Below are 27,573 nucleotides of genomic sequence, written 5' to 3'. Positions count from 1 at the left end.
AGTATTCTTTAGTACAACGTGTGGTTCGGTGTTGCTTTTATAATTTAGGTGGTTCTTATTATTATTTATGTATGTAAAATCAAAAACAATAATCCAACCTTGCCACTTTAATTCTCCAACATTATAAAAGCGGTAACATGATACTATCATTCATAAAAGCTTTTAAAAATGTAGTTATATGTGAACAATACAGTCGTTTACCTCCACACTGATTACAAAATCCATAGAGTGTCGGCAGGTCGATTAATCAATGCATCGATACACTTATACGACATATGTAAAAAAAAGAGAGAAGAAAAAATCTGCAATAATTGTGTGGTGTACGAGTGCGCTAAATATTATTCGTTGTTTACCTACAAAATAGTTATTAAAAAAAAAAAAACTAAATGTTATTCTTTAATTGTTACAGTATCAAAAAATAGATTTTTAAATTTTAGTCGCGTTGAGAAACCAGAATCGCGTGGCAATATCCCAACCCTTTATTAGTAATCGGATAAAAACTATATACATTTGGTAATTAAAAACTAATTTAACATAGTGTAAAACTAGTGTCAGCATAATATGCTCCTTGCATACATATATATACGTTTGTTACAATTATGGTATGTGCAAATTTTTCTGCACATTCCTACATACCCATATGTATGTACATACATATTATACATAAACACATTCCTATATATGAATGTATGTATCTAAGTGATATCATTGATTCTGGGTTTCATTTACCTTGAGGTGCTGACTAAAATCTGGTAACCCTTCCCTTTCTACTGGCTGTATTAAGCAAATCAATAAGAGCATTTTATTTACATACGCATACATACATGATTAAATAAAAAACATGTATTAAGTATAATATGTATGAATATATATATACATATGTATACGTTTTAGTACAAATTACGTTATGAGCTATGACTTCAGATGCCGCATACCAAGACTGTTCAACTGTCATTGTCACTGAAGGAATACGCATGCTATGTACATACTACCATACATATGTATGTGATATGTACATACATACATATATGTACATAAATGGATATATACATACATATGTATGTATGAAATCTGTGCTGGCATGTATGTGATTGTATGACGTAATTTTTGCCCCCATTTGAAGCTTATGTTTACTGTTTAACTGAAGTGTGGGTGAAGAGATGGGGGTGAAAATCGTACTGTATACATTTTTTAACAAGATTGGCTTATGCAGAATATGGCATTTAAGTAATACCGATAATTCAATGTTGAGCAATTTAAGAAATTGTAAATTATTTGTTACCTTGTATTTGTACTTGTAATGCCGTTAATATTAGCGCATGCTTCGTAGCCTCTTTCGTTCTCTCTGTCTGTCCGCATCGAAAAGCTCTGCTTCTTATTCTTTTTTTTTTTGCTTCACATGCACACTATACTAATGTACATACTACATAATACTTCGTGACTGTTCTGGGCTGATTTACAATAACATACATATGTATGTATGTATACATACATATGTATGTATGTATACATACATGCATAATTATACACAATGAAATTAAAATTTGGTTAAAGATGTAGGGGAAAAAAATACATACACATACCAAAATATTAGTTGTAACTATTATATATTTATGTACATACATACATATATAGTATGTACATTCATATGTATGTACGTATAGGGTGTGGTGTGCAATTTATGTATATACGTGCATAGAATGAAAAAATGTAATAACTTTGGAAAACATAAAATTTCTTTAAATAATGTATTTTTACTTAAAATGAACCCTTACTATCTGTCTTTTTGAAACATTTTACCGAATCGATGCCTTTAGGTCTACATCCTTAAAAAAAGTCTAGAGATATTTCGAGATTGAATGAGCTTCAAACAAGTTCAAATTACCTTTGACAATGCACTGAAATTTGATTCACCGATATGCAACACATGTGAACAACTAATTGTAATGTAAATTTGTGAATAAACTTCTTAATCTCTAAGATCAATTATCAAATTTAATCAAATATTAACTTTATCATACCTTTATAGTCGATAAAATAATAATAAAATATAAGGTTAAAAATACTAAAATTTCACAAAAAAAAATTTTGTCCACAAATATGATAGGTGACTGTAAGTTACTCGTACGCCGCCTGTTCAATATTATAATATTTGTGTATAAAATTGGTTTAAGAAATTTACGCTGATTGGTAAAAGTTACAACTATACAAAAGTGTAGTTTTTTACTTTTTCATATTACTAATAAGTTAATTATATTTTTTTATATACATACATATACATATGTTAATAATTATATATGTATATACATAAATATATTTTGTTAATATTGTTAAAATGTTAAAATCAGCTGGGTGATTTTTATGCTGACATAAGGTCATGGCTATATCGGATCAGCTAGTCTTGCTGTAGTCTGACTTCTTGTTCCAACTTTCTGACAAATTTACTTTTTATAAAACGGTATATATTATGATTTGGAATGCGTTATTTTTTTCGCCTCTTTCTATAATTTTATAATTAAAGATATTCGATAGCAAATTGTGACGCATGTTCATGTCCATGTCGATGATGACGACATAATACTTGGATACGGTGTAGACCAGTTCAAGCTACTTTAAACAAGATAGCGGCATTATCGTCATTGACTTATCAAGCACGTCATTGTTGCCAAGATTTACAAATAGATTAGTTAATGTGTGACGGTACTATGTATATATAGGCTAGTACTTGAAATAGTTATCAGGTGTCGTAAATGAATGCTATCTTATCGCCAAAAAATATGTACAATCGTCGTCCATCAAAAACAATGAATTCTAGAATTTTAGACTAATTGCTGTATGCATTAAAGCTAGAATGGAAATTTTCACCAAAGTTCTATTAAAAACATAATTAATGCAATAACCTAAATTGATATAAGTAGGAACAAATTTGTATATAAGAGAAGACCTAAATAGCGGACAGGCCTTTTAAGTTGAAAACACTGGAGGTTGACGTAGTTAAACGATCGGAGTAGGGGGACTCTTATATATGAGAACAACAAAATTAAAATATTTTGCCTGCCATACAATTTTAGTTTTATTTGAAAACTCTATCATAGTAATTAGCTTTTGTTTGTTTGCTTGTCAATAACAAATCACAAATTAATTACACTAAAAAAATTAAAAAGGCACTTACACTACCCAATATGGGTTATGGGTTTGGGAATAAAATGCGACATAGTGCTACCGAATGGAATTTCAGGAAGATTCGTAGAGCCGTGTTATTCATATAAGTATATACGTAAATTAGCTGTGGATTTATTGATCTAGTAAATAAATATAGAAAGCAGTTAGCAACTAAATTAGTCAAATGTCGCTTTAAAGGCATACGATTTACTGTGCCTGTTTGTAAAAAAAAAAAACGATCGAGCTTCTTATAATCACATTAAAAGCTAAAAGTTAAAAATAGCTGTGCTCAATAATGAAATCAGTCAAGAACGGATTAAAGTTTGGCGCAGCCAGATTTTTTATGCGCTTGCACTAAGGGATTACAGCAAATTTACTTACTGCGTCGGAAGCGACGTTTTCTTGCAGGCGCACCCAGCTGTCAATATTCAAAATTGGAATTTGAACACTTTTAAAGTTATTTATCCGACCGCTCGGCATTGGTTGACTTCAAGACTTCTGCTTAATTGAACACATTTTTATAGAATAATGATATCATACTAGGTTCACTATGCACTACAATTCAGATTTATAAAAATTAATGTTAAGAATCGCCATGTAACTCTTCGCACATATACAAAGTTATTTGATTAACGTCTATGTTTGAGATTATTGAAATGTAAAAATAAATTGTCACTTTGTCAATGTAAATTGATGGGCCAAACATACAGTTATATTTACGCAATAATTCGCAGGTAATCAATGGCCACAATCGATGGAAGACCTGCACAATATGGTATATCACTTAAGCAACTGCGTGAGCTCATGGAGCATCGTGGCAGGGAAGGGGTCACGAAAATAACTGAAGCTGGTGGTATTCATGAGTTATGTAAAAAGTTGTACACATCGCCGAATGAAGGTATGTAAATGAAATTCAGTTTATAATTTGATACTATAGTCTATTTTTCTAATATACTTGTTAATTCTTACAAGGCTTAAGTGGGTCTAAGGCTGATGAGGAGCACAGACGTGAAACATTTGGCTCAAATGTTATACCACCGAAGCCTCCGAAAACTTTTCTTACGCTTGTATGGGAGGCTCTTCAAGATGTTACACTCATTATCTTAGAGGTAGCTGCGTTAGTATCACTTGGTCTTTCCTTTTACAAACCCGCCGATGAGGATGCGCGTAAGTAAAAGAGTTGAAATGTAATTAAATAAATTTTAGTAATGCCAACCTAATTACCGCTTACGTAGCTGTTCTTCAAGACGAGGAGGAGCATCATGGATGGATTGAGGGTTTGGCTATACTCATTTCGGTCATTGTTGTCGTAATAGTTACTGCCTTTAACGATTACTCAAAAGAGCGACAATTTCGTGGCCTGCAAAGCCGTATTGAAGGAGAGCACAAGTTCTCTGTTATTCGTAACGGTAATGTATGTCAAATATCTGTTGGCGATATACTGGTCGGCGATATTGCTCAGGTCAAGTATGGTGATTTATTGCCCGCTGATGGTTGCCTTATTCAGAGTAACGATCTTAAGGTGAGTTATGACCTAATCTCTTCCAATCAATTTATGTAATAAATATATTTTTATATATTACATATATTAGGTTGACGAATCATCGCTTACTGGAGAATCCGACCATGTTAAAAAGGGCACAGATTGCGATCCCATGGTTTTATCCGGCACTCATATTATGGAGGGTAGTGGTAAAATGGTTGTTACTGCTGTTGGTGTTAATTCACAGGCCGGTATCATTTTTACTTTACTTGGGGCCGCCGTTGACGAGCAAGAAGCTGAAATTAAGAAAATGAAAAAGGGTATGTTTATATTACTTAGTACATTCTTATTATAATTTACTAAATATAGGTCATCTTTGAAAAATGAAATTGACTATCATACTTACTCCCCAACAAACTAATTTAAACTTTACTGTTAGCATATGTGAAAGGCAACAATAAATTCTAAGCTCTTAAAAAAATTTTTCCAAATACCCAAAATTAAATTAGTAAATTTTTATGCAAAACTGTTTTCATAAAGATACATGTTGAGCTGGTAAAGTTTTGTACTATACAGTAATTTTTGTCCTTAAATTATTGAAAATATTATCAGACTATAACTGAACTGAAAAATTAATTAATAAAATATTAGATCAAAACGTCGCTTAGTTTAAATCTATATTTTGAGGAGTAATGTTACAAAAAGTCAACTTTATATATAAAATAATCAATTAATTATATAAGCAAAAATTATTTATGCTGAATTGCATCTTTAATTATATCGTTTTGTTTTATTTTTTATTTTTCCATATTCCAATTGTCATACGCGAATTGCATGACGTGAATTGATTGACCCATCTTTGAACTCCTTCATCTACCTTAATAAAACAAAAAACAACCAACCACCAAAATATCAACCAAATCAACCGAACTTAAAATCACTACCACAAAAAAAAACACAAATCAAATCAAAATAAAAAATCGTATGAACAAAAACTAAAATATATAAAAAATAAAAATATTTATTTGTCAAATAGAAGCAAAAAAAGCGAGCAAGCAAAAGAGCAAGAGCCTGACAGGTGAATCACTTAAAACAGAATAATAAAGCTGACCTATTTTTATAGTACTCTAAAAAATGTTGAGGGGGTAGATGCAGTCACAAACGTCAAAGAAACCTTGTTTCGAAAAACTTATTGCTTTTATGTATATTAACTATATTATCAATTGTCATTGTGAAAACACACGCCATATATATATATATATATATATATATATATTCTTCTTTTTTTTTTTAACTATTTTGAACACTCAAATCTTGTAGATATGTAGATAAATGTTGAAATTAAAAAAAAACAAAATTAAATTTTTTTTTGCTTAGAACCGAGCTTTGAGCTTTGGGTGTTGAAAATAGTGTATCAAAATTTGAACAAAAGTTATAAATTCTTTTTTGAGTTACCAAAAAAACTCATATAATTTAATTGAATAGAATAACTACTTAGCACGCAATATTCAAAAACATTGTTCCTAATTACTTGAAAATTTCAGAAAATATTTTGGCAAAATAATATTTTTAGTTTAAGTTAAAAAATGTATGATATTTTGAAATTTATCTATACCTTTAACATGTTTCGGGTCAGTTATTTTTGAATAACTCTTTATTAAGGACAATTGTTAATCGAGATTTCATTTACATTAAAAACATTTTTAAACCAAAATAAAGTAGGAGAATTTGACAAATTAGATCACATACCTAAAAATAAAAATGAATAGTACGCAAATAATATATATGTATAATAGAATAATGAAAAGCAATTACTATTGCGGCTGATGCAGGTGAGAACGATGGCCGCACTCCAATGAAGGCACCAGCACAAGCACAGCAACGAGGTGATGGAGGTGAAAATATCAAGTCAGAATCCGATGGAAATCATGTGCAGCAATCATCAACGTCAGCTGCTGAGACTAGTCACAAAAAGGAAAAATCTGTGCTGCAGGCCAAGCTGACAAAACTAGCGATACAAATTGGTTACGCTGGTTCTACCATTGCCGTACTCACTGTAATAATATTGATTATACAATTTTGCATCAAAACATTTGTGATTGATGCGAAACCCTGGAAAAATACATATGCAAATAATCTGGTCAAGCATTTGATTATCGGTGTCACTGTGCTAGTAGTAGCAGTACCAGAAGGCCTACCTTTGGCCGTTACACTTTCTCTAGCTTACTCAGTGAAGGTATTATGCTTATGTTACCATTAAATATTTTTTTCTAAGAGCTCTCTATTGCTTTACATTAAATTTTGAACAGAAAATGATGAAGGATAATAATTTGGTACGACACTTGGATGCATGCGAAACAATGGGTAATGCCACTGCAATTTGCTCCGATAAGACCGGCACACTTACGACCAATCGCATGACCGTTGTACAATCCTACATTTGTGAGAAATTATGTAAGGTGCTACCAACGCTGAACGATATTCCGCAACAAGTAGGCAATCTAATCACCATGGGCATATCTGTGAATTCAGCTTATACGTCAAATATTATGGTAAGATTAATAAATCCAGTAAAATAGAAATTAGGCTTTAATCCTTAATCTTGACAGCCTGGGCAGAATCCCGGGGATCTGCCAATTCAAGTGGGCAACAAAACTGAGTGCTCACTACTTGGCTTTGTACAGGGATTAGGCGTTAAGTATCAGTCAATTCGTGACGAAATTCCTGAGGATAAGTTTACTCGCGTTTACACATTCAATTCTGTCCGAAAAAGCATGGGGACTGTAATACCAAGACCCAATGGCGGCTATAGATTGTACACTAAAGGAGCATCAGAAATTATTATGAAAAAGTATGTATTATCACGAAATGAGTTCACTAAAAATTTTAATAATTTTTTTTATGTAGATGTGCTTTTATTTACGGACACGAGGGCACATTAGAGAAATTCACACGTGACATGCAAGAACGTCTCATACGGGAAGTCATTGAGCCAATGGCCTGCGATGGTTTACGTACAATTTCAGTAGCCTATCGTGATTTTGTTCCGGGTAAAGCTGCTATTAATGAGGTGCATATTGATGGCGAGCCCAATTGGGATGATGAGGAGAATATTATGACAAATTTGACTTGCCTTTGCGTTGTCGGAATTGAAGATCCCGTACGTCCTGAGGTGCCTGACGCCATACGCAAGTGTCAACGTGCAGGCATAACAGTAAGAATGGTTACTGGCGACAATATAAATACAGCTAGATCTATTGCTAGCAAATGCGGAATTCTTCGACCTAACGACGATTTTCTTATACTCGAGGGTAAAGAGTTTAATCGACGCATTAGAGACAGTAATGGTGACGTAAGTATATTTTTTTCATAATCATATGCATAATCATCTAATCATAATCTTATCACCAATTAATAGATTCAACAACATTTACTTGACAAAGTTTGGCCAAAGCTGCGTGTGCTAGCTCGCTCCTCCCCCACTGATAAGTATACTTTAGTTAAAGGTTCGTTCAATATTTTCAGCACGTTTTAAAGAATCATATTCATATTCACCTCTGTTTTAGGTATGATTGATAGTACAGTAACCGATAATCGAGAAGTTGTTGCCGTTACGGGAGATGGCACGAACGATGGTCCAGCTCTTAAAAAAGCCGATGTTGGTTTTGCAATGGGCATTGCTGGAACTGATGTCGCCAAGGAAGCCTCTGATATCATATTAACCGACGATAATTTTAGCAGCATTGTCAAAGCCGTTATGTGGGGTCGCAATGTTTACGATTCAATTGCAAAGTTCTTACAGTTTCAGTTAACCGTGAACGTGGTTGCCGTTATTGTGGCATTTATTGGAGCTTGTGCTGTGCAGGATTCACCCCTAAAAGTTTGTATACTCAAAAAAAAATAACATGGATTTATCATGAAATTTTCTGATCTTTCTACCTATTTAATACAAAGGCGGTGCAAATGTTATGGGTTAATCTAATTATGGACACATTGGCCTCACTTGCTTTGGCTACAGAAGTGCCAACTCCTGATCTATTGTTGCGTAAGCCCTATGGTCGCACAAAGCCGCTGATATCGCGCACAATGATGAAAAATATTTTGGGCCAAGCCCTGTATCAGTTAGTTATAATCTTCGGACTACTATTTGTCGGTAAATTAATGTTGTCAAGCTGTATAAACCCTATAAGCAAACTGACTGAAATTTCTATACTATGTCTGACAGGTGATTTGATACTTGATATCGAATCTGGACGGGGTCAAGAGCTTAATGCTGGACCAACCCAACATTTCACAATTATATTCAATACATTTGTGATGATGACTCTTTTCAATGAGATTAATGCAAGAAAGATCCATGGACAGCGCAACGTAGTCGAGGGACTGTTTACCAACCCTATATTTTACACTATTTGGATATTCACAATGATTTCACAGGTATATTATGCTACCAAACAATTTTGTCTTTGTATCTTCATTAGTTTATTTTGTATTTTTGCTAATAGGTTGTTATTATACAATATGGTAAAATGGCTTTCTCAACCAAAGCTCTCAGTCTTGACCAATGGCTGTGGTGCATATTCTTTGGAATTGGTACACTTGTCTGGGGACAACTTATAACTTCAGTGCCTACAAGAAAATTACCTAAAATATTATCGTGAGTACATGTTTTATGTATATGAGAGATTTCTTTGATATTAAATCGTATGTTTGAGTTAATTTACATAAAAAAGTGTTCTAATGCACGTGCTGATTGTGTAGTTTTACATTTGCGCTCGTGACATAACAGAAGTGATTGATTTCTATCCTTTGCTTTCTATGGTTTGCGGGTCGTTTGCACATATACTTACAACTACATGCATATTTTACTTTGTATATATACACAACAATTGTCAACTTAAATTGGTTTACTATTAAAAAAATATATAAAAAACTATTACATATGTATATACAATTATATATGTATATTACTTTCATGTATTAAAAGCAGAGCTTGCAAATAACAGTCGACCGTTTCTCGTTGTCTGCAAATAACTGTATTTTCCTGACTCTTTACGAAAAGACTCAGAGAGCAACCGATTTATGGGTTCTTGAATGAGCTCGCTCCCGCTCAGAGCGAAACCGTTTTTTTCTATTCTGTTTTGTTTCGGTTGTTCCAAGACCGTTTTGTCGTGTTCAGTGAAGCAAGAGGTCTTTTGAGTGTGTGTTGGTATACATTCACGCGCATAGGCAAGCAAATTGTTAAACGCCTGTTTTGCCGACGAAATGTATTAATTGTATCGTGAATTGAGTGTGTGAAGTTGTGAAGTAAAAAGGGCACCAATTCTTCAAATTTAATTTGGAAGAGAATAAATCATTTTGTAGTGTTTGCGGTATTAAATTGTACGGCAATCATTTAACAAACTTATGACGGCATTTAACAACTAAACATATGATAGCATTTTATTATATGGAACCGAAATGAAACTTGTATATAAAAAATATTTGAAACTAAATTTAAATTGTTCTATTAAACAAATTATATTATTTCTTTTTCACAACAACGAAAGTAAATGTGAAGACCGTTTGCATTGAATTTTTCGGTCAATCGGTCTTTTGCTGACTCATTGTGCGTGCGTTTCTCGATTCGCTCTTTACGCACTGCTCATTGAAAGAGCGACATACAAAGATGATCTTTTTCGGTTGTGCTCGCAACGAGAGCGTAAGAAGAAAAACGGTCAACAGTTATTTGCGAGCTATGATTAAAAGTTACCATAATTTCAAATTTCTAAATACAAATATCAAATTGTAAATTACCCAAAGTAGACTTCTTAGACTTAGATTTCTTTTAAAGTTGCTTGTCATTTATTAGCATGTAAGTAATATTGCTACGTGTTTTCAACATTGATTGGAACGGTTAATTTTAATGTTTATTTTGGCAGATACAATAATCTAATTCTTAATAGATTTTTGAAATGCTGCAAATAATAATTAAGTAATTGTAATTAAGTAAATTATTGAAAAATTTACAGATGGGGACGTGGTCATCCTGAGGAGTATACGGATGCAATGAATCTGGGCGAAGAACGGTTCGACTCAATTGACTCTGATAAAAAACCTAGAGCCGGACAAATACTATGGATTCGCGGCCTAACACGCCTGCAAACTCAAGTAAGTGTCATCATAACCACTTAAGGCCTATTCGTAAACCTGAAAAACATTACCAGCCTCATCGACCCAATAAGTATTCTTTAATTTAGTTCGTTTACAAATTTTATTTATTACAATTGGATTTTTTATCTACATGCTTAAAAATTTTTATTATGTGTTTGTATATTTTGTTCATTATATATATATAAATATATATATAATGCCATTAATTGGAACTTCCAAATGATTTTTTGCGTATATTAAGAAAAATGTTGATAAATGGGGTGCGAAAGGCAAGCTCTAACCCGCTTATATACTCGTATTCAATTTAAGTTTTACACGAGACAATTAGATTACTTGCACTAATTAAGTGTAAAGACATGAATTTATAAACTTAAGTTAATTGACGTTTTCTTTCGTTTTATTTATTTTTTTAATTCAATATATTCACTGTAATGCAAATTGAAAGTTATAGTTAAGTGGTAATGAACCTTTAAATTGTCTTTAATTATTACATTTAACAAGTGGCTAAACGTATTTTTTATGACTAAATAACATTTAAAATAAATATTGAAGGATCTAGAAAAAACATTTTCGTAAATTTGAAACAGTCTTTCATAGACCATTTAATAGAATCAAATGTCACAATAATCAATTTATAATTTTACTGTAATTTTTGACAAGAACCATCAACGCAACACATATAAGATATACCCCAATAATTTTTGCAATTAGGACACAAATAAGGAGTCGACCATGCAATTAAATCAATTTATGAGCTTGTTTTTCTAGCAATATCAAGGGATTATATTATAATATATATATATATATAGCATTATATATATAGCAATCAGAGCTACATATATATAGATAATCAGATTCTAATTTTCATTTAGAGCAATTTTATTAGGAGATGTAAAATTATGATATTAAGATATAGAAACGCCACTAACAAAACATCCCATACATACATACTACAGGCTGGTCCCATTTACGTTAACTTTCGTCTGAATTAGTTTCTGTGTACCTTTACTTAATATAATTGCTCTGTAGATTACCAGCAATATATTTCATTATAATTATCAAAACCTTTCTGTCTGTTCTGTAGTTATTTTCCTCTCTCACTTTAATAATAACTCTTCTGAGCTATCTAATACAGTCCAAGTCAGGCTATTGTTTTAAATGTGCTTGCAAACTGTCTTATTGTTAGCTAACAGTCGCACATAAAGGTATGTGACTGTAACTGTAGATTTCAAAACTTTTATATTTTTCTGAATGCTTTACCGTTAGTTAAGATATATTTATATGAACTTCGGTTGTGTGCGTAAAAAGCAATAACTAATAATTTGCACACTTCAAAGCTTCATGGGTTAATATTTAATTTTCTTTTACCCCTTTATTCACGAGTTGTCTACCGTTCTTCTACTCAATCTATTTCTATTTTCTTGTCATATTTTTCTTAAAACAATCCGGAATTAAATTAAATAACTATATAACAAAACTAAACATTAAAAAAAAAGTAAAAAAAAACCACAAAAAATATAACACTTAAATACATTTGTGAATAATTAAAGACTACAAGAATTTAACCAAAATAATATGATGGAAAAATTCTTCTATGGGGATAACAATTAAAATTGCTATTGAGTGCTTGATTTCGAACGCATTCAACATAGTGTTGACCCTCTACTGACCAAGAAAAATTGTACTCTTATTCTGCTTTTTTACTTTGATTTACTTAATAAAGTAAAATTAAGTTTTCGGTTCAATTATCCTTGTTAAGTGTTATTGATTTTTTATACACATATATTATTTGCGCCAACACTGCATGCAAACCGCTTTTCTTCTCTTCAATAATAATAATAATAATAATAATACTATTAACAGAGTAAACTTTTAAAAAATACTTTGAAAAGAAATCTCAGAAAATATCAGTCCCTTATTTAAATTCAATATGTTTCTTTAAAACGAACCGGCAAACTCTTTGTATATTAATTTTTGTCTGTTTTTATACTATATTTAAGGTTATTTTTTTTTTGGTTTTTAATTGTTTGAATATTTTAATATTTTCTATTGAAAATTAATTTTAATGGGTATGCAATTTATATGCTTACCTCATACCTCATAGTAGACTAGTTGGCATATTTATTTTGACAAATGTTAATGTAATGTTTCCTTCGGTAACTGTTTTATAAATAGTATACATAAGGTGTTATTTAATTCAAAAGAATCATTATATTCTATAAATGTCGGATGACCCAAATATTTTGACAAACATCTAGTGGTCAAACATACCGACCAATTAAACCTAACCAGCATATATAAAATCCATGAGTCCATACAAATTTATGAAGAAAAACATTGCACCACATTTTTGATAAAATAATTATACCAACTACGGTTCTTTTTGTTCTGCAGTTGCAAATTCAATTTCTTAGGTTTAACCTTCAATCATTGAAGAGTTCAAAAAAATGTTTCTTTAAGGTTGGCGAAGAATATGCGGTTTTACAGCTGAGATTATATGTAGAGAAATAAATTTAAATAAAATAATGAATATTTCCATATTAAAAAATTGATAATATACTTATTTTATATTTTTCGTCCTCTTAAATATGCTTGAAACCTGAATCCCGAACGATTAATTGAATAATTGAAACGTAAAACATCATCAAATATAACGAATAAATGCAATTTGACAAAAATTCAATTATAATTAATTACATATGTGTAAATATATTTATATTTATAAACAAATTCATGCGAAATCTCAACTTACGTCCAGATTTCCGTACCGGTAAGAAATGTGAATATAAATTTATTTTATTGGCAATTAGAAGGTGTTGTTATGATCTTTACATGACACTTGCTTTTTTTCTTTTCCTGTTCCTCATCAATCCACTATATTACACCATTTTATAAGTCTACAATAAAATTATTTAATTTTGTTACCCTATATTATTCGAATTTGCTTAATTTCTTATGAAATTACATTGTACTGTATTATTCAAATAACATCATACATGTGTACATAATAACATACATACAAGCATTTGCATATGTATACAACATTTAATTAAATTAGTATTAGTAGTACCAAAGATAATTGGTAGTACATAAAAGACAATCTGCTTACGCGCATGCACAAAGTGTTTGTATATATGGTTATGCATTTATGAATGTATCCTGACCATATGTACATATATGTGCATATGTACTGTGTATGTATGTATGCATGTAGATGATAAGCATAAGGAAAAAAAACGCTTTAATTTATGAGATCGTCTGTATATATTTTTTAGAAAAGGAACTTTTAACCTATTAAAAAACATATAACATAGGCATACACCGTTAAATGAATATTATTTACGCTATGATGGTGTTCAATCACCTTTATCTATATATGAATTTAAACCACGTAGATGCCATGCAACTGATTCTGCTGAAGTTATTGTTTTAATTAACATAATGTTGGAAAAAAAAATTCAAAATAAGTCCTGATTACGATTAATTTGTTGTATTTTTTGAGTTTTATATTATTTTTTCATGATTATGATGTTTGATACCACTCTCATTGCTCTATACCTTTTTTTTAATCTGTATTAGTTTTTAAAAACTCGCTGAAAATCGGAAGAATATACTAAAAATAATTGGAATGAACATAAATAAAGAGAAAAATATATTTTTAAGTGTAAAGTCCTTTCGGATTAGTCTCTCAGGAAAAACTAGAAATAAAAGTAGGTATAACTTATAAAAACTAGATATAACACATAGAAATACTAACCTACATACATATACATATATCGAAACTCAGGAACGTGACCAAGATGGAAGTTTTGGGTGGGTTGCACTGGTGTGTATAAAATAGTTAATATTTATTACATCATTAATTTCAAATATTGCAACTCTGTATTGGAAGGGCAACGTACCTCTTCATAACCTCAATAAATACGCACATCTCGATCAATCAAGAATATAGTAAATCAGTCATGTTCTTTAAGCTTTCGCAATTATTTGTATATACTTTGACATTTTTGTAAAAAATACAAAGTATATATATTCTTGATCAGCAAGACAAGCTGAGTCGTTATAGCCATGTCCGTCCATCCGTCTGAATGTTTGAGCAACTGTTTCTCAGCAACTATAAGTGCTAAATCAACCAAATTTTGAATGCAGATACTCCTATACTCAAACCCAAACGCTTTTATTTTATTTTTTTATTTCCTCCCCCTCCCCCGCAAATGGAAAAAAATAAATTACACCCACAGTATTAAGCAATAAAAAAATATTTAAAAATCTGAAATAAATCACAATCGCGTTTTAAATAATGTTTTTAACCGATGTCGAACGATCGGATAAATACCTTAGGAATTATTTACATTTCCATTTTTTATATACATGACGGGGTGCGCTTGCTGACGCGCTTTACAAACGTCGCTGCCGACGCAGACGGCGGCGTCGCTGCTGACGCTACAGCGAAAACGATCTGTGACGCGTTAGCTTTTTGTGTGTATGTGTTCAAGAGTGCATGCGTGTATTTGCTGCGATGATCAAGTTAAAGTGTATTTAAAAGTTGGTGGCGCCCAACTTTAATTTGTCCACTTGTTTATAGTTGTATTTTTTCGTTCCATTACATACATTTTTTTTTATATTTCATTTGATTTTGTTGTATTTACTTATAGAACAACATTTTAGCTATTAATTTTATTTTATTTCATTTTTGGAAGTCTCAAATCAGTTGTAAAGATAACGAGGTTTGTTAAAGAAAATAATAGTGATATATATTTGAAACGAAGGCATAATTTGCTTAGCTGAATAGACAACATGGCATTCAAGACGGATAACGTAATGTTTTTTTGAGATACGAGTAATTACGAGCTTAGTTTGTAGCACACAAAGGCTTAGTGCACAAATTTCAACTTTTTAACAAACCTCGAAAATCTTGTAAAATATGGTACGAGTATATATCCGGAAAAATGCAAAAATATATTTTTCTGATATTGCTTTATGTCTGTGTTTTTTGTTTCAGCCATTGTAACTGATATATTATTTTTTAATAAATATTAGGAACTAAAATAATATTTTGTTTAATAAACAATTATATTTCGTATTTTTTGAATTGTACAAAGTAAAATAGAAAAAAAATTAATTTTTAAATTGGATAGCAAGAGTTATTTTTTAATTGAAATGAAAAATATATTTTTCGAACATTCCTTCTTTCTAATAAGAACATATCGATCTAGATAAGTGCCATATCGCAACAAATGGCAATTTGATATAAACACATTTAAAGATTTAAATTGTCGTCCAAGAAAGCGGTCAACTCAAACACTCAGTCATGCTCTGTGTATTAAAAGATAGGACAATGCAATTTGTACATACAGAGATAGAACATAAAATGAATAGTTCTGTCTTATTAACTAAAACTACATATATCACTCTTCTAATAAATGCAAATTTTGAACAACAAACAAAGCAAACACATATTGTTCTCATAGTAGAAACATAACGCGAAAATTCAAATAAATTGAAATGAAGACTTAAAAAGAAATTTCACATAAAACATATTGCTTCAAATTTGTTTTACTTGGATACTTACTTAATTATATAAAAATTATGATAAAATAAAAGAATGAAAACTTCCGTAAAACCCGATTCGATTCATTTCAAATTTCTTTTGTAAACTTTCAGCAACTTTTCAGCATTTTATGTGCGCATTGCGCACTGCGCAAATTATTTGTACTATCAATTTATATGATTCAAATTTTGAGCTATATGCTCATTTGTCATTAACCTTAACATTATATGTTAATTTATTTTTATACCTTATAAGTTAGAACTTATATAAAAATATAAAAGATACAAAAGAAAAAAAAACCAAAATATGGCATTTTGCGTGCGACTAAAAAAAAACTTATAAAATAAAGAAAAAAGTCTATATATTTTAACAACAGGTTTAAAACCTTTTTTCTAATTAGTCCTATATTTGGTTATAAGTTTGTTTTTTATGCAATTTTTCTAATTATTTATATTATTATTATTTACAATATTTTCTTATTATTGTACTAAACAAGTACTTATAGTTTTTATTTTATTTTAATCACTGTCGTACGCAATATGTCCTTTAGGAAATAGCCAAAATAGCTAGTTTTTTGACAACATTTTCATTTATATTTGATCTCTTTCATTTTCATTTACGAAAAATAATATTGATTTAAAACAGGGTTATTTGACAATCAATTTTAATTTGAATCACTAATGATACGTGGTAAACTTCTTTAAACTATTATGAATTTATTAATACAAGTATTAATGCAAGATCATTTTAATTTAGGATACTAGGTCATTAAGAAAGAGGTTATTAAGGTCTTTTCTTTATATTGCCACCTATTTACATATAGATCTAAACTGTTGCTTACACGTGAATGTCATTAGTATCGTTAATAAAGTTTGTTTCTATACTATCATTTTCCATAAACAATTACAAACATTGCGCTTTCAATTTGACTTGATTTATTAAAAGTAATTATCGGATATTTGTTAATTTTTGTAATTTTAAAGCCGGCGGAACCAATACGAGAGACTGAAGTGTAATTGACAATTGCAATAATAAGCATCAAATACTTATACCTTATGTAATAACAAACTTACATACAGTCACACAAATACATGCCCTTTCATACATAACCAAACATTCATTCAGACATGCAATATATACGAAAATATTGTTTATATTCTCTATTAAGAGTAGCAAAAATATATAAAATACATAAATTATATAAAAAAGTAATTGTACCTTAGATAAAAGATCTGATTTTTCAAAAATATATAAAAACTGCTTAGATTTAGTTAGACTAAAACTTTGGAACGTTTGTCCGATTAAACTATACACCTATTGACCTAATCTATACCGTACATAGCATAAGTAATCAAGTGTATAAATTTTGAATTTCAAGCTTTGTTGGAAATTGAGTTTGAAACCTATAATATTCTGTTGAATCTATACGCAAAATTTTTTTTTTTTACAATATCAATATAGTTACTTTAATTATATTGCAACAAAATTTTTTAGCTGACATATAAATCGAATTTTCTGATAGAATTAAATCCCGACAAACTACGTTGCTTTTTGTCAAGAACTAATTTGAAAAAATTCAGTATATAAATTGTAAAGTAATAAAATATACAGGTGTGCCACAGAACTTTAATCCAATACCACTGTTTGAATATGCTGCTGACACAGATCCTTCTTTGCATTGAAGTTCAAATCTCTAATACTTTGACTACAAATTTGTTAACTTGCAGAAATATTAAACAATTAAATGCATCATAAACAAATGAAAGTGTAAGAGGCTTGAATGGTTTTAAAATTTTTAATAAATATGTGAGAAAAGGTTTTATAGATTTCTATAGCCTAGTACCTTTCGTTCAATGCTGATAAATTAAAAAAATTTGGCTATCGTAATGTTTAATTTTTTAATCAATTATCAAAACAAACAAAATAACTTAAGCAGTATAGAATTTCGATTAAAGTTTTATATACAAATCAAAATAATTAAAATTGGTTCACAGTTAAACATAGATTATTCATGTTCGACAAAATACCTTCGTTTTTAGTTATAAATACTATCGGATCGCCTATGAAAAAAGACAAAAGACATTTTCGGTCTAAGCGATCTAACCAAATATTTCGAAAAAAAAAAACTGAAATTTCATATCACCTACGATTTTGTTGAAGGCACTTGAAAATCAGCTCAAGTCAAATTCCTCTGTGATGTACTGGGGAATCCTTGTTTCCGATTTAGATAGCTAATTCTATTATTCAATGGTATCTATAGCAAGAAACTAGTTTTCGTTTTGCCTGTAATTCAAAGCTTATCAGAAAATCCGATTTATACAACAGATGTACAAAAAAGTGTAAAAAATATATAGTGCTATATATCATTCAGTTTGAGCCCCGTGCATAATCCACACACAAATATGTAAACATACACAACATACTCAACCAAATATAATACTACACATATATACTTTGATGGTACTACCAGTGAATGTTAAAAAGGATAATCGTAGTCAACCATAAATTGTGTACCGATAGCGTCAATCAATTAGCCAGCCGCCGGTAACTGAAGTGACACTGAAATTTTACTCGTACAACCTTAACATCAGAAGCTAATATCGCCAAAAAGAACGAAATTAAAAAAATGTACCAAAACATCAAGATACAAATACAACTATAACAATCGATAAGATCAACAATATAAGGTCGTCTTCTGCTACTACTACTCTCTCTCTCCCTCTCTCTCTCTCTCTCAATCTATCTATCATAATCAACTATGACTAATGAACTATCTTCTACAACTACTACAACAACAACAACTACTACTATCTACAACACTTCTAATCAGCATTGAAACGTATGTAAATTCCTATTTTTTTTATTATTTAAATAGATTCAAATAGAAAGGAGAATACCCGTTCAAGCATTACAACAAACATAAAATAAATCTTTGTATATAAGAACCTTAGTTTATACTTTTATATGCATAATCGTGTGTTTATATGGGTATCTGCGTGTATGTATCTATACTATTCAGCACTAAAAGAACCAATAATAATCATGCTAAAGGCTCATGTCCTATTTAAAATTTAAAAATATTTAATTTTTTCCTAGCTTTATCTGCATATTACTTAGATTCATAATTAGAACCAGATATTAGAGAATGCATGTATTTTATAACATTTGAAGCAACGCTTATTCTCTAGATAGGGAAAGAAGTATTCTCGTAAAAAATTTGAAAATTACGTTGACGATGCAGAGCAACAGAACAATGCTTGGCCGTTATAAATCTCAAATTTCCCTGCAACGAAGTTTTCAAGGTTCGTCAAAAAGTGTCCGCTGCTGTCTTTACTAAAAATTTAATTTTGAATATTTCCGTGCTATAACTCCAATCTGTTAGGTGTCTAATTAATTGTAAGTACTTGTTGCGGTTCTTTAGTCACTGTGTATAAAAAAGTTGCCTAGGCCGAACTTTCATGCGTGCTTCTTTTTATACACTTTGACTTCTTATATAAAATGAAAAAGGATATCATATCATATCTTAGAGTCTTAAAATAATTTTTCTTTCAAAGCTTAATAATTTCATTCAAATTCTAAATTTCAATTACCTGCTTATATCTTATAAATTAGCCAATAACAAACAATTTTGATGTATTAGTACATACATGTAAATTATAACAACTTCCCCCACAGTACATTTGTACTTCTATCCGAGCCTAGATTATAAAAACATATGTTCAAGAAATTTTGATATTTCTTATACTTAAGACATGTGTGCAAATTTAATTTCAGTAGACATTAAGTACTTGCTTGTTTATGATGGGATAAATATTAATCAGTATTATGTGCTTGCTTCTCTACATGTCTTGTAAGCAAACTGTTTAGTTTACGATCCAACGTAACTGTTTAAGAAACACTAAGTACATGAAACATACAAATTTGTAAAATATTGATAAAAATTTGAAGACTTTTACAATTCATTGCAGAGTAGTTTAAAAAAAAAACAATCTATATAATAAATATTAAATCATTTCGCATTCATTTACACTTATATAGCATCACCAAAAACTCAGCAAGTTAGTAAAATTATTTCCCGCAACAAACCAATAACTATTAGAATTACACGTTAACATAATTACTGAGGCAATTCATTAGGTGACTGCATGTCTATACCTATGTATAAGCTTTCTTATGCAAACATTTTTACTTATTTTTTTTTTTTTAAGCTGCGCACGTACATTGGTTGTTACTTGATATTTAAGCAAACTGAATCCATATATAAGTAGATTAAGTATGTGCTTTTCTTCACTCTCATGCACTAATACAAGAGTATTCTGACAAAAGCTACTTACGCTGTAAATTCCAAATTACGTTAATATAAAATAATCAGCTTGCTATAAAATAAGCAGCAGATTTTGAACATTTTTAGTATTAAAGTTGGTTCTTTCAAATTTGTAGCAATTTAATCGTGCTACGTACGATTTGAAACCAATTTTGTGTGTGGTAATGTATGTATGTGTATCAATATTTATGTACTATTGCGCTTTTAAACTATTGCATTTTTCTGGTAATCCATTTTTATATTTATTTTAAATGTTAGAAAGACTTATAAAAATCTGTATGAGTTTTGTTAAATGCTTGCCTTTTTCATTTGGTTTTTTTGCTGTTTACATTTGCGTTTTAACTGTTTTTAATATGTACATGATTATAATTCGCTGATCAAAACATTCAATAATGTGGTTAACCTTCCTTTCCCCGAATTAAACATATATTAGGTAAAATCAAAACTTACAGAATACCTCCAAAATAATTTATAAAAGTTAGGGTATAGTTTGGATATACTTTTTTAAATCAAGTGCATCAAGTCAGTTTTAAATAAACACCATGTCTGATTTAGTTTTCCAAAGCCAATAATTCTATTCGGTTCATAAAAATAAACTTTTCTTGATTATCAGGTAATTAAATTACTATATTAACATAATATTCCGTATACGCCTTAAATTATTGGCTTATAATATAGTGTATATGTATGTAGGTATGAGATTTTAGTAAGTTTATACGGGTATATGTAGGTATGAGCGAGTCCCGAAGAAACTCCGGGTGACTTGAGAGTTTGACTGCATGTCGAAAGCTAAATTGTTTGTTCTTAGTTTTTGTTTACTTAAGTCAATTTGTTTTATTGACTTGTTTGAATAATACATGTAATATTGTTATCGTTTTGCTTTTGTTTTGAGGAATTATATACATATATTCATTTGCATATATACAAGCATATAAAAATACATTTATACGTATACATCGTTATTTGAATATGTACATATGTTATATGTGTGTACATACATAGAAATCTATGTATGTATGTATGTACATACATTATATTATATGCTCGTAAAATGTGTAAGTGCACAAAACTGTCTTGTTAACTTTATTGCTATTTTGCTACTTACCAATTATTTATTGTTGTCATGTATTAATTATTTGCCTACGGTACATGTATGCTTTATTGTTTTGGTTATTTATTTTATTTTTTCTTTGTTTTGTTCGTTTGTTGTCTAATTTCGTTTGTTTCAGTTGCGCGTGATTCGTGCTTTCCGCTCAACCTTGGAAGACATTAGCGAACGGCGCTCGATGCACAGTTTGCATAGCTTACGCAGTCCTCGGACGGGCATTCCAACCGGCCCCGCTGGCCACCCGCTCTACAATTCAAATCTGCTCAACCCTAATTATACTAGCAGCAAACCCCAGCAACAACAACAGCCTCAACAGCAACAGTATCAGCAGCAGCAACATCAGCAGCAACATGCAACCTTGCCTTCAGACATATTTTATATTGACGAAGATCCTCAACAACAACACCAACATCTGCGCAATTTACAAAATGGTCGCACTGCCTCTGCAAATCCTTTCCAATCCCAAATTCACCAACACAAAAATGGTCAAAACGAAACCCGAATTTAAATCCATATTCATACAAACAATATGTATGTATGTTTTATTGGGTATTTTATTTTTAAATTTTTGTGGTTAAGCTTACAAGCAGTTAACATATCTATCTATTACCCAAAAACTCACATACATAAGTACTTATGAGATGGACGGACTGATCAAGGCACACGTTCATCTGACAGCTTTCACGCCCACAGAAGATACCCCTCTTACTCCCCCACTGTCTTAGTCAAACATGAATGCAGAGAGAGTGTCAGCGGGCCTGCTACTGCTGAATACCGATATTTACTTACATACATATGCATATGTATACCTTATAATCAACGCTTAGCAAATGTTATTTAAAAACGCATGATTTTTATACTTTTAATCTTTTAGTTTTTGTATTAAATTAATATTAATATTGTGGTATTCACGTATTACTAACTATTTGACAACAACAAATGCATTTGTGTCATTATTTATATTTGTGTGCCTGCGAAAGTGTGCGTGATAAAATGGAAATTACCCATATGCAATTATTAAACACACCCTGAAAAGACGACTATTTGTATCATAAAGCTTTCGTAAATAGTATAACAGTATGGTTATATCTAAAGAACCAGTTTTTTCAGGAACACTCAATAATTTATCGGCGATTTAAGAAGTTCGGCATGCTTGCATGAGATTAATGTAAACATTGATTTGCAAACACACATATGTTTATGGATTTCTGACGATCCTTACTTTTTATATTGCCTGGCAGATGTTTGCATCATTAAAAGGATTTTATTTTGTAGTATACGTGTGTGCTTGTACATGTAGAGTCGAAAGCAAAAATATTTTAACAAAATGTCTGAACATTATTGTTAACATTTTTATTTATTCAAGTAATTTTTTTTTATTGCGTTAGATAGCTAAGTAAATTGACAAATTCCTTATCTATAATTTAATTAAATCTTTTGTATAGAAAAATGATTTCTTCAGGCATTTTTGAACAATACATGTATATTTTGGATAACCATGAAATGATATAAATATTAAAATAAAATGATGGCTTCTTCCGTAATTTGACCTTAAGACCTTTCTGTCTTAAGTCTTTTATTGTATACGGTGATGTCTTCTATTTAAAGAATTTTTAAAGTTTTTTATTTAACTATGAACTATTTAAAGATTTTTAAAAATATTATTTTAAATCGGAAAAACCACCGAGTTTCTGATTGTTTTCTTGGTTGAATGATGTGTGTACATACATATGTCTCTGTAAAAAAACGTAGTATTTTCAAATTATTATACACTTTGACATTTTTAAAAAAAATAGAAAGGGTCTTATAAAGTTGTGCAAATTTATGTAACAGGGAGTAGGAGGTGTGGCGGACCCATAAAGTATTTATATTGTTGATTAACCGATACCGTTAATTTCAGAATGATCGGAACTTAGGAATTATTCGCATTTTAATATAGGCAGCGATGTGCGCTTGATGACGCGCCATACAAAGGTCGTTTGCTGCGATGCCCTAGTCAAAGTGTATATAAAAGTTGGTTGTTTTTTTTTTGTGAATGGTGAACAAAAAATAAAGCCAAGCTGATCGGCTTTTCTAATTTTATCTTAATATTTCATCATATGCAACAAAATTATTGAAGATAGATAAAACAGTTTGTCAAAATACTTATGCAATCGTTTATTTCTATATTTCGATTTATTTATTGATTAAAATTCTATGCATTAGACTTTTTGAATATAATTATTAAGCCAATTAATAGAGCTTTGACTTAAAATTTTTTCTTAAATAATTAAAAAGTTATAAAGTTTTATATAAAAAGTTGAGTGTTTAAGCGAAACCAAAATATATGTAAGCCAACTTATTGATATTAATAGCTTTTGCCAATAGATACATAAATTGCGAATTTATTTGAAACACTTTTGCGAAAAAAAAAGAGAGATAGGGAGATAAGTGAGGAATAGCCATTGCAGCTCACACACACAAATAGAACAAAATTGCAAAACTTTTTCACGGAATAATAGCTTGGAGCTTGTTCAATAAAGGTTCCCATTTAATATTGTATGCGAATTAAGAGCTGGTTTTCATACTGAAATTGTCATGTTAAATACATTTTGCTTTATTCGTAACTATTTGTAGAGCATTACACTTTTATCATATTTTTACCTTTATAAAAAAAACTCATACTTCCATATATGTATTTTTTTTTATATACTCTTGTGGAGCACTTTTTTTTAGGTTAAGTTTATTGAGCCCGAGGGTATTTACCAAGCCCAAATTAAAGCAAGTAACACCAAAAAATGTATCTTATTGTTAGTAGATTGAGCATACATTTACACCAATCGAATAAATGGATGTTTACTACAAAAATACTGTAATATAATCTGAACTCCTATAAATTTTTATTATCTCTACAAGGGTATATAATCACCGGGCTGCAAGCTGATATGAAAACGATACCAATTTAATCTATGTATTCTATGTTTATTAACTTATACTCTTAGTATTACTTATATATCATGTATTATATATAATTTAGGTGGGTTTGCAGCCCAGAGTGTACAATGTGTATATACATAAGTACATGCCTTATATGCAAATGTAGTGTATTTATGTCTCTTAATTCAATTGGCTTATACATATATATGTTTCTGAATATATGTATGTATGAATATGTGTGTATACCAGTAAAGTCTTGTATATACTTGCGCTATAAATAGAAATGCACGAACACACCTACATACATATATACGTACATATGGATGTATTTTCAAATATTTATTAATAAAATCTTTACAGTAAATTTTGCTTAGAAGCGCAGTCTAGCCAGCACTTATGTAACTGACTGTTTTCAACCTACATTTCTAAATTTATCTTCCCACTTATTGTTTTCTATTTTACTTTCTCTCTCTCTCTCTTTCTTCAATTTTAAAGGTAATAGGCGGCGAGTTACAAGAACGCTTGATACCGGTACCGTATAGCAAGAGCAACACTGATCAAGCTGTAAGCCTTTCTTCATTTTATTTTAACATGCATTACATGTACCCATTTGCATTAGAAACTAAGACTTAAATCAAGTTATATACATAAGTTTTTATTCTACACATAAATTTGCCTACTAATATTTAAAAGCTGAGCCAATTCCAGAACGCTTCGCTTTGCTCACGAAAATAATAAAGCTGAAGGTGTTTTTTTTTTTTTTTTTTTGTTAACGATTAGGTAATTTATTTAATCACTGGGATAATAGATGAACTATACCTTTTTTAAATTTTAAATGTACATTTTTGAATTGTCTCAAACTTACATAAATCGATAATTTTTAAAGCGTATCTGATTGTTTTATCATAAGCTGTTTTGATACAATTATTGAGAAGAATATATGTATATGTATGTATATCAAATCAATGAAATCCTTGCGTTGAATTAGAGTCCTCCATTTATAGAAAAGTCGTAAATTATTAGTTAAATGACGCGCCTTTTCTTCAATATACATACTTAATACATTCATCCACAGAAGTATATAAAAAATTGTGTGCGTTGAATAAACTTTATAGTATATTGTCATTATTATTAGCATAATTAATGCTGAATCGGTATTAAGTCTTGTTTAATCCACTTAATTTTATTAGTATATTCAAGTTTTATATATTAATTTTGGCGTGAACAAAAACCAAATGGGTGTCGATAAAATAAATTTTTCATAGGTGCATGATGCGTGAACATAAGTATTTACATTCATATGCCTACACATACCAATTATATGTATGTGTGTAAGTCTCATAAAATTTCACTCTTAAGTAAAAATTAAATTCCTTTCTTTATGCTTCTTTAAACTTTTATATTTAAGCACTTTTCGTTAATATGCCATGAGTGAATAGCTCAATAGCCTTTGCATGTCGCTTAAATTGCATGAGCAGCTCACTGTTACAGATTTCACTTGTGGAAATTCTATACCATATAAGAGTTTTTGTGTTTCGTTTATTAAGTGTATATGCGTGCGCAATACACAAACGGATATCATTGCTTACGTACTTATGTGTGGTTATTGCATTTTATAGTTTGATATGACTGATCGAAAACTGTAACTTCCTAATATTGGTTAAACTGTTGTTTCTGTCTCTCTTTGTCACTGTTTTCGGTGTTGTTCTTTTTTTTCTTTTAAAATGCGCGCCTAGATTCGTGTGGTGAACGCCTTCCGACAAGGTCTCGACGCCCGTTACGGGGAGCACACCAACACTTCGCTAGCTGAGGTGCTGCGCAAGCAGACTTCACTGAGCAAACGCCTTTCGGAGACTTCTTCCATTGAATATGCTGATAATATTCCTGATGAGCTGGCAGTACCCGAAATTGATGTCGAACGGCTATCATCTCACAGTCACACCGAAACTGCAGTCTAAGCTGAAAGTAAACGCTCTAGTTTCCCCAGATCCCGTTCCCGGCTCAGACAAGCATTACATAGATACTTGCTGCATAAATACTACATTGAAATCTTTGCCTATACACAGTGAATGCATATATCCTTATATAATAAAACAAAACGTATATGCGATACATACACACATTCATTTAAAATTAAAATAGAGCCTCATATTTACTTTTTTCAATACATTTAAATAGAGTCGAAACTTTTTCCGAGTGTGCGTGCAATCTGTTTTCTTATTTTTGAGAACAATATGTAAAATTAAAAATACAATCACTATTACATACATACATATTACCTACTACAAAAATAGGAACATACGACTATATGCTTCAAAGTATCGTTTCAGTTATGCGAAAACCCTTTACTTAATTTTATTAGTTCTTAATTAACAATGAAATAAGTTTTTATTGATTAATTTTCAATCAAAGAAACTACACAAAGAATTTGAAAAATGCGGTTAAATTTTTCATACACAAACACTTTTATTGTCAAAATTTAGTAATATTTTTTGGTCACAGTGGTTCGTTAATAGAATCAATAGTTTTATTGCAATGCGTTATTTAAACCAAAGATTACTTTTTGAGCTTCGACAGTCCTGTGACTGTAATGCGTTCAAGTGGAAAAGTCAAAAATAAAAACATTAATTAATGCATTGGCTATTATTACAGTTAATAAACAATTACTACATACATGTGCACAATTAATTACAAAAGAAATAAATAAAAATACGCAAATCATATTATCACTGTCCTTCCTTTAAGTTCCATCACACATGTGATTACACATTAACTCGTCGTACGCTGGAACCGGCTACTTGTTTATACTCAGTCATTAAAAATATTACATGTTTACATTCAATAAAAGAAGATGAATAAAGATCATTAATGAAAAA

At 30.3% G+C, this 27,573-nt stretch overlaps 1 protein-coding gene across 8 annotated transcripts; it reads left to right on the top strand.

Annotated features, from left to right (window-relative positions):
- Nucleotides 1-279: 279 nt before the first annotated feature.
- Nucleotides 280-27,573, top strand: LOC108607377 (plasma membrane calcium-transporting ATPase 3). 8 transcript variants are annotated; one of them, XM_017998101.1, is made up of 19 exons: nt 284-513; nt 3,897-4,060; nt 4,135-4,329; nt 4,398-4,684; nt 4,755-4,965; nt 5,682-5,723; nt 6,478-6,881; nt 6,955-7,197; nt 7,255-7,496; nt 7,553-7,997; nt 8,064-8,151; nt 8,212-8,525; nt 8,600-8,798; nt 8,871-9,082; nt 9,151-9,302; nt 10,657-10,795; nt 13,557-13,568; nt 25,193-25,261; nt 26,434-27,573. In XM_017998101.1, the coding sequence occupies exons 2-19, from the start codon at nt 3,904-3,906 to the stop codon at nt 26,653-26,655; spliced, it is 3,633 nt and encodes a 1,210-aa protein (XP_017853590.1). In that variant the 5' UTR covers nt 284-513; nt 3,897-3,903; the 3' UTR covers nt 26,656-27,573. The 8 variants fall into 8 exon arrangements, with proteins under 8 accessions (XP_017853588.1, XP_017853594.1, XP_017853595.1 ...); XM_017998105.2 differs by lacking the exons at nt 25,193-25,261; nt 26,434-27,573 and adding an exon at nt 17,333-17,469 and having other exon boundaries at nt 281-513; XM_017998102.1 differs by lacking the exon at nt 13,557-13,568 and having other exon boundaries at nt 286-513.

Source organism: Drosophila busckii, chromosome 4, assembly GCF_011750605.1.
Source record: "Drosophila busckii strain San Diego stock center, stock number 13000-0081.31 chromosome 4, ASM1175060v1, whole genome shotgun sequence".
NCBI lineage: Eukaryota > Metazoa > Arthropoda > Insecta > Diptera > Drosophilidae > Drosophila > Drosophila busckii.
This window is presented reverse-complemented; position numbering and strand designations above follow the sequence as displayed.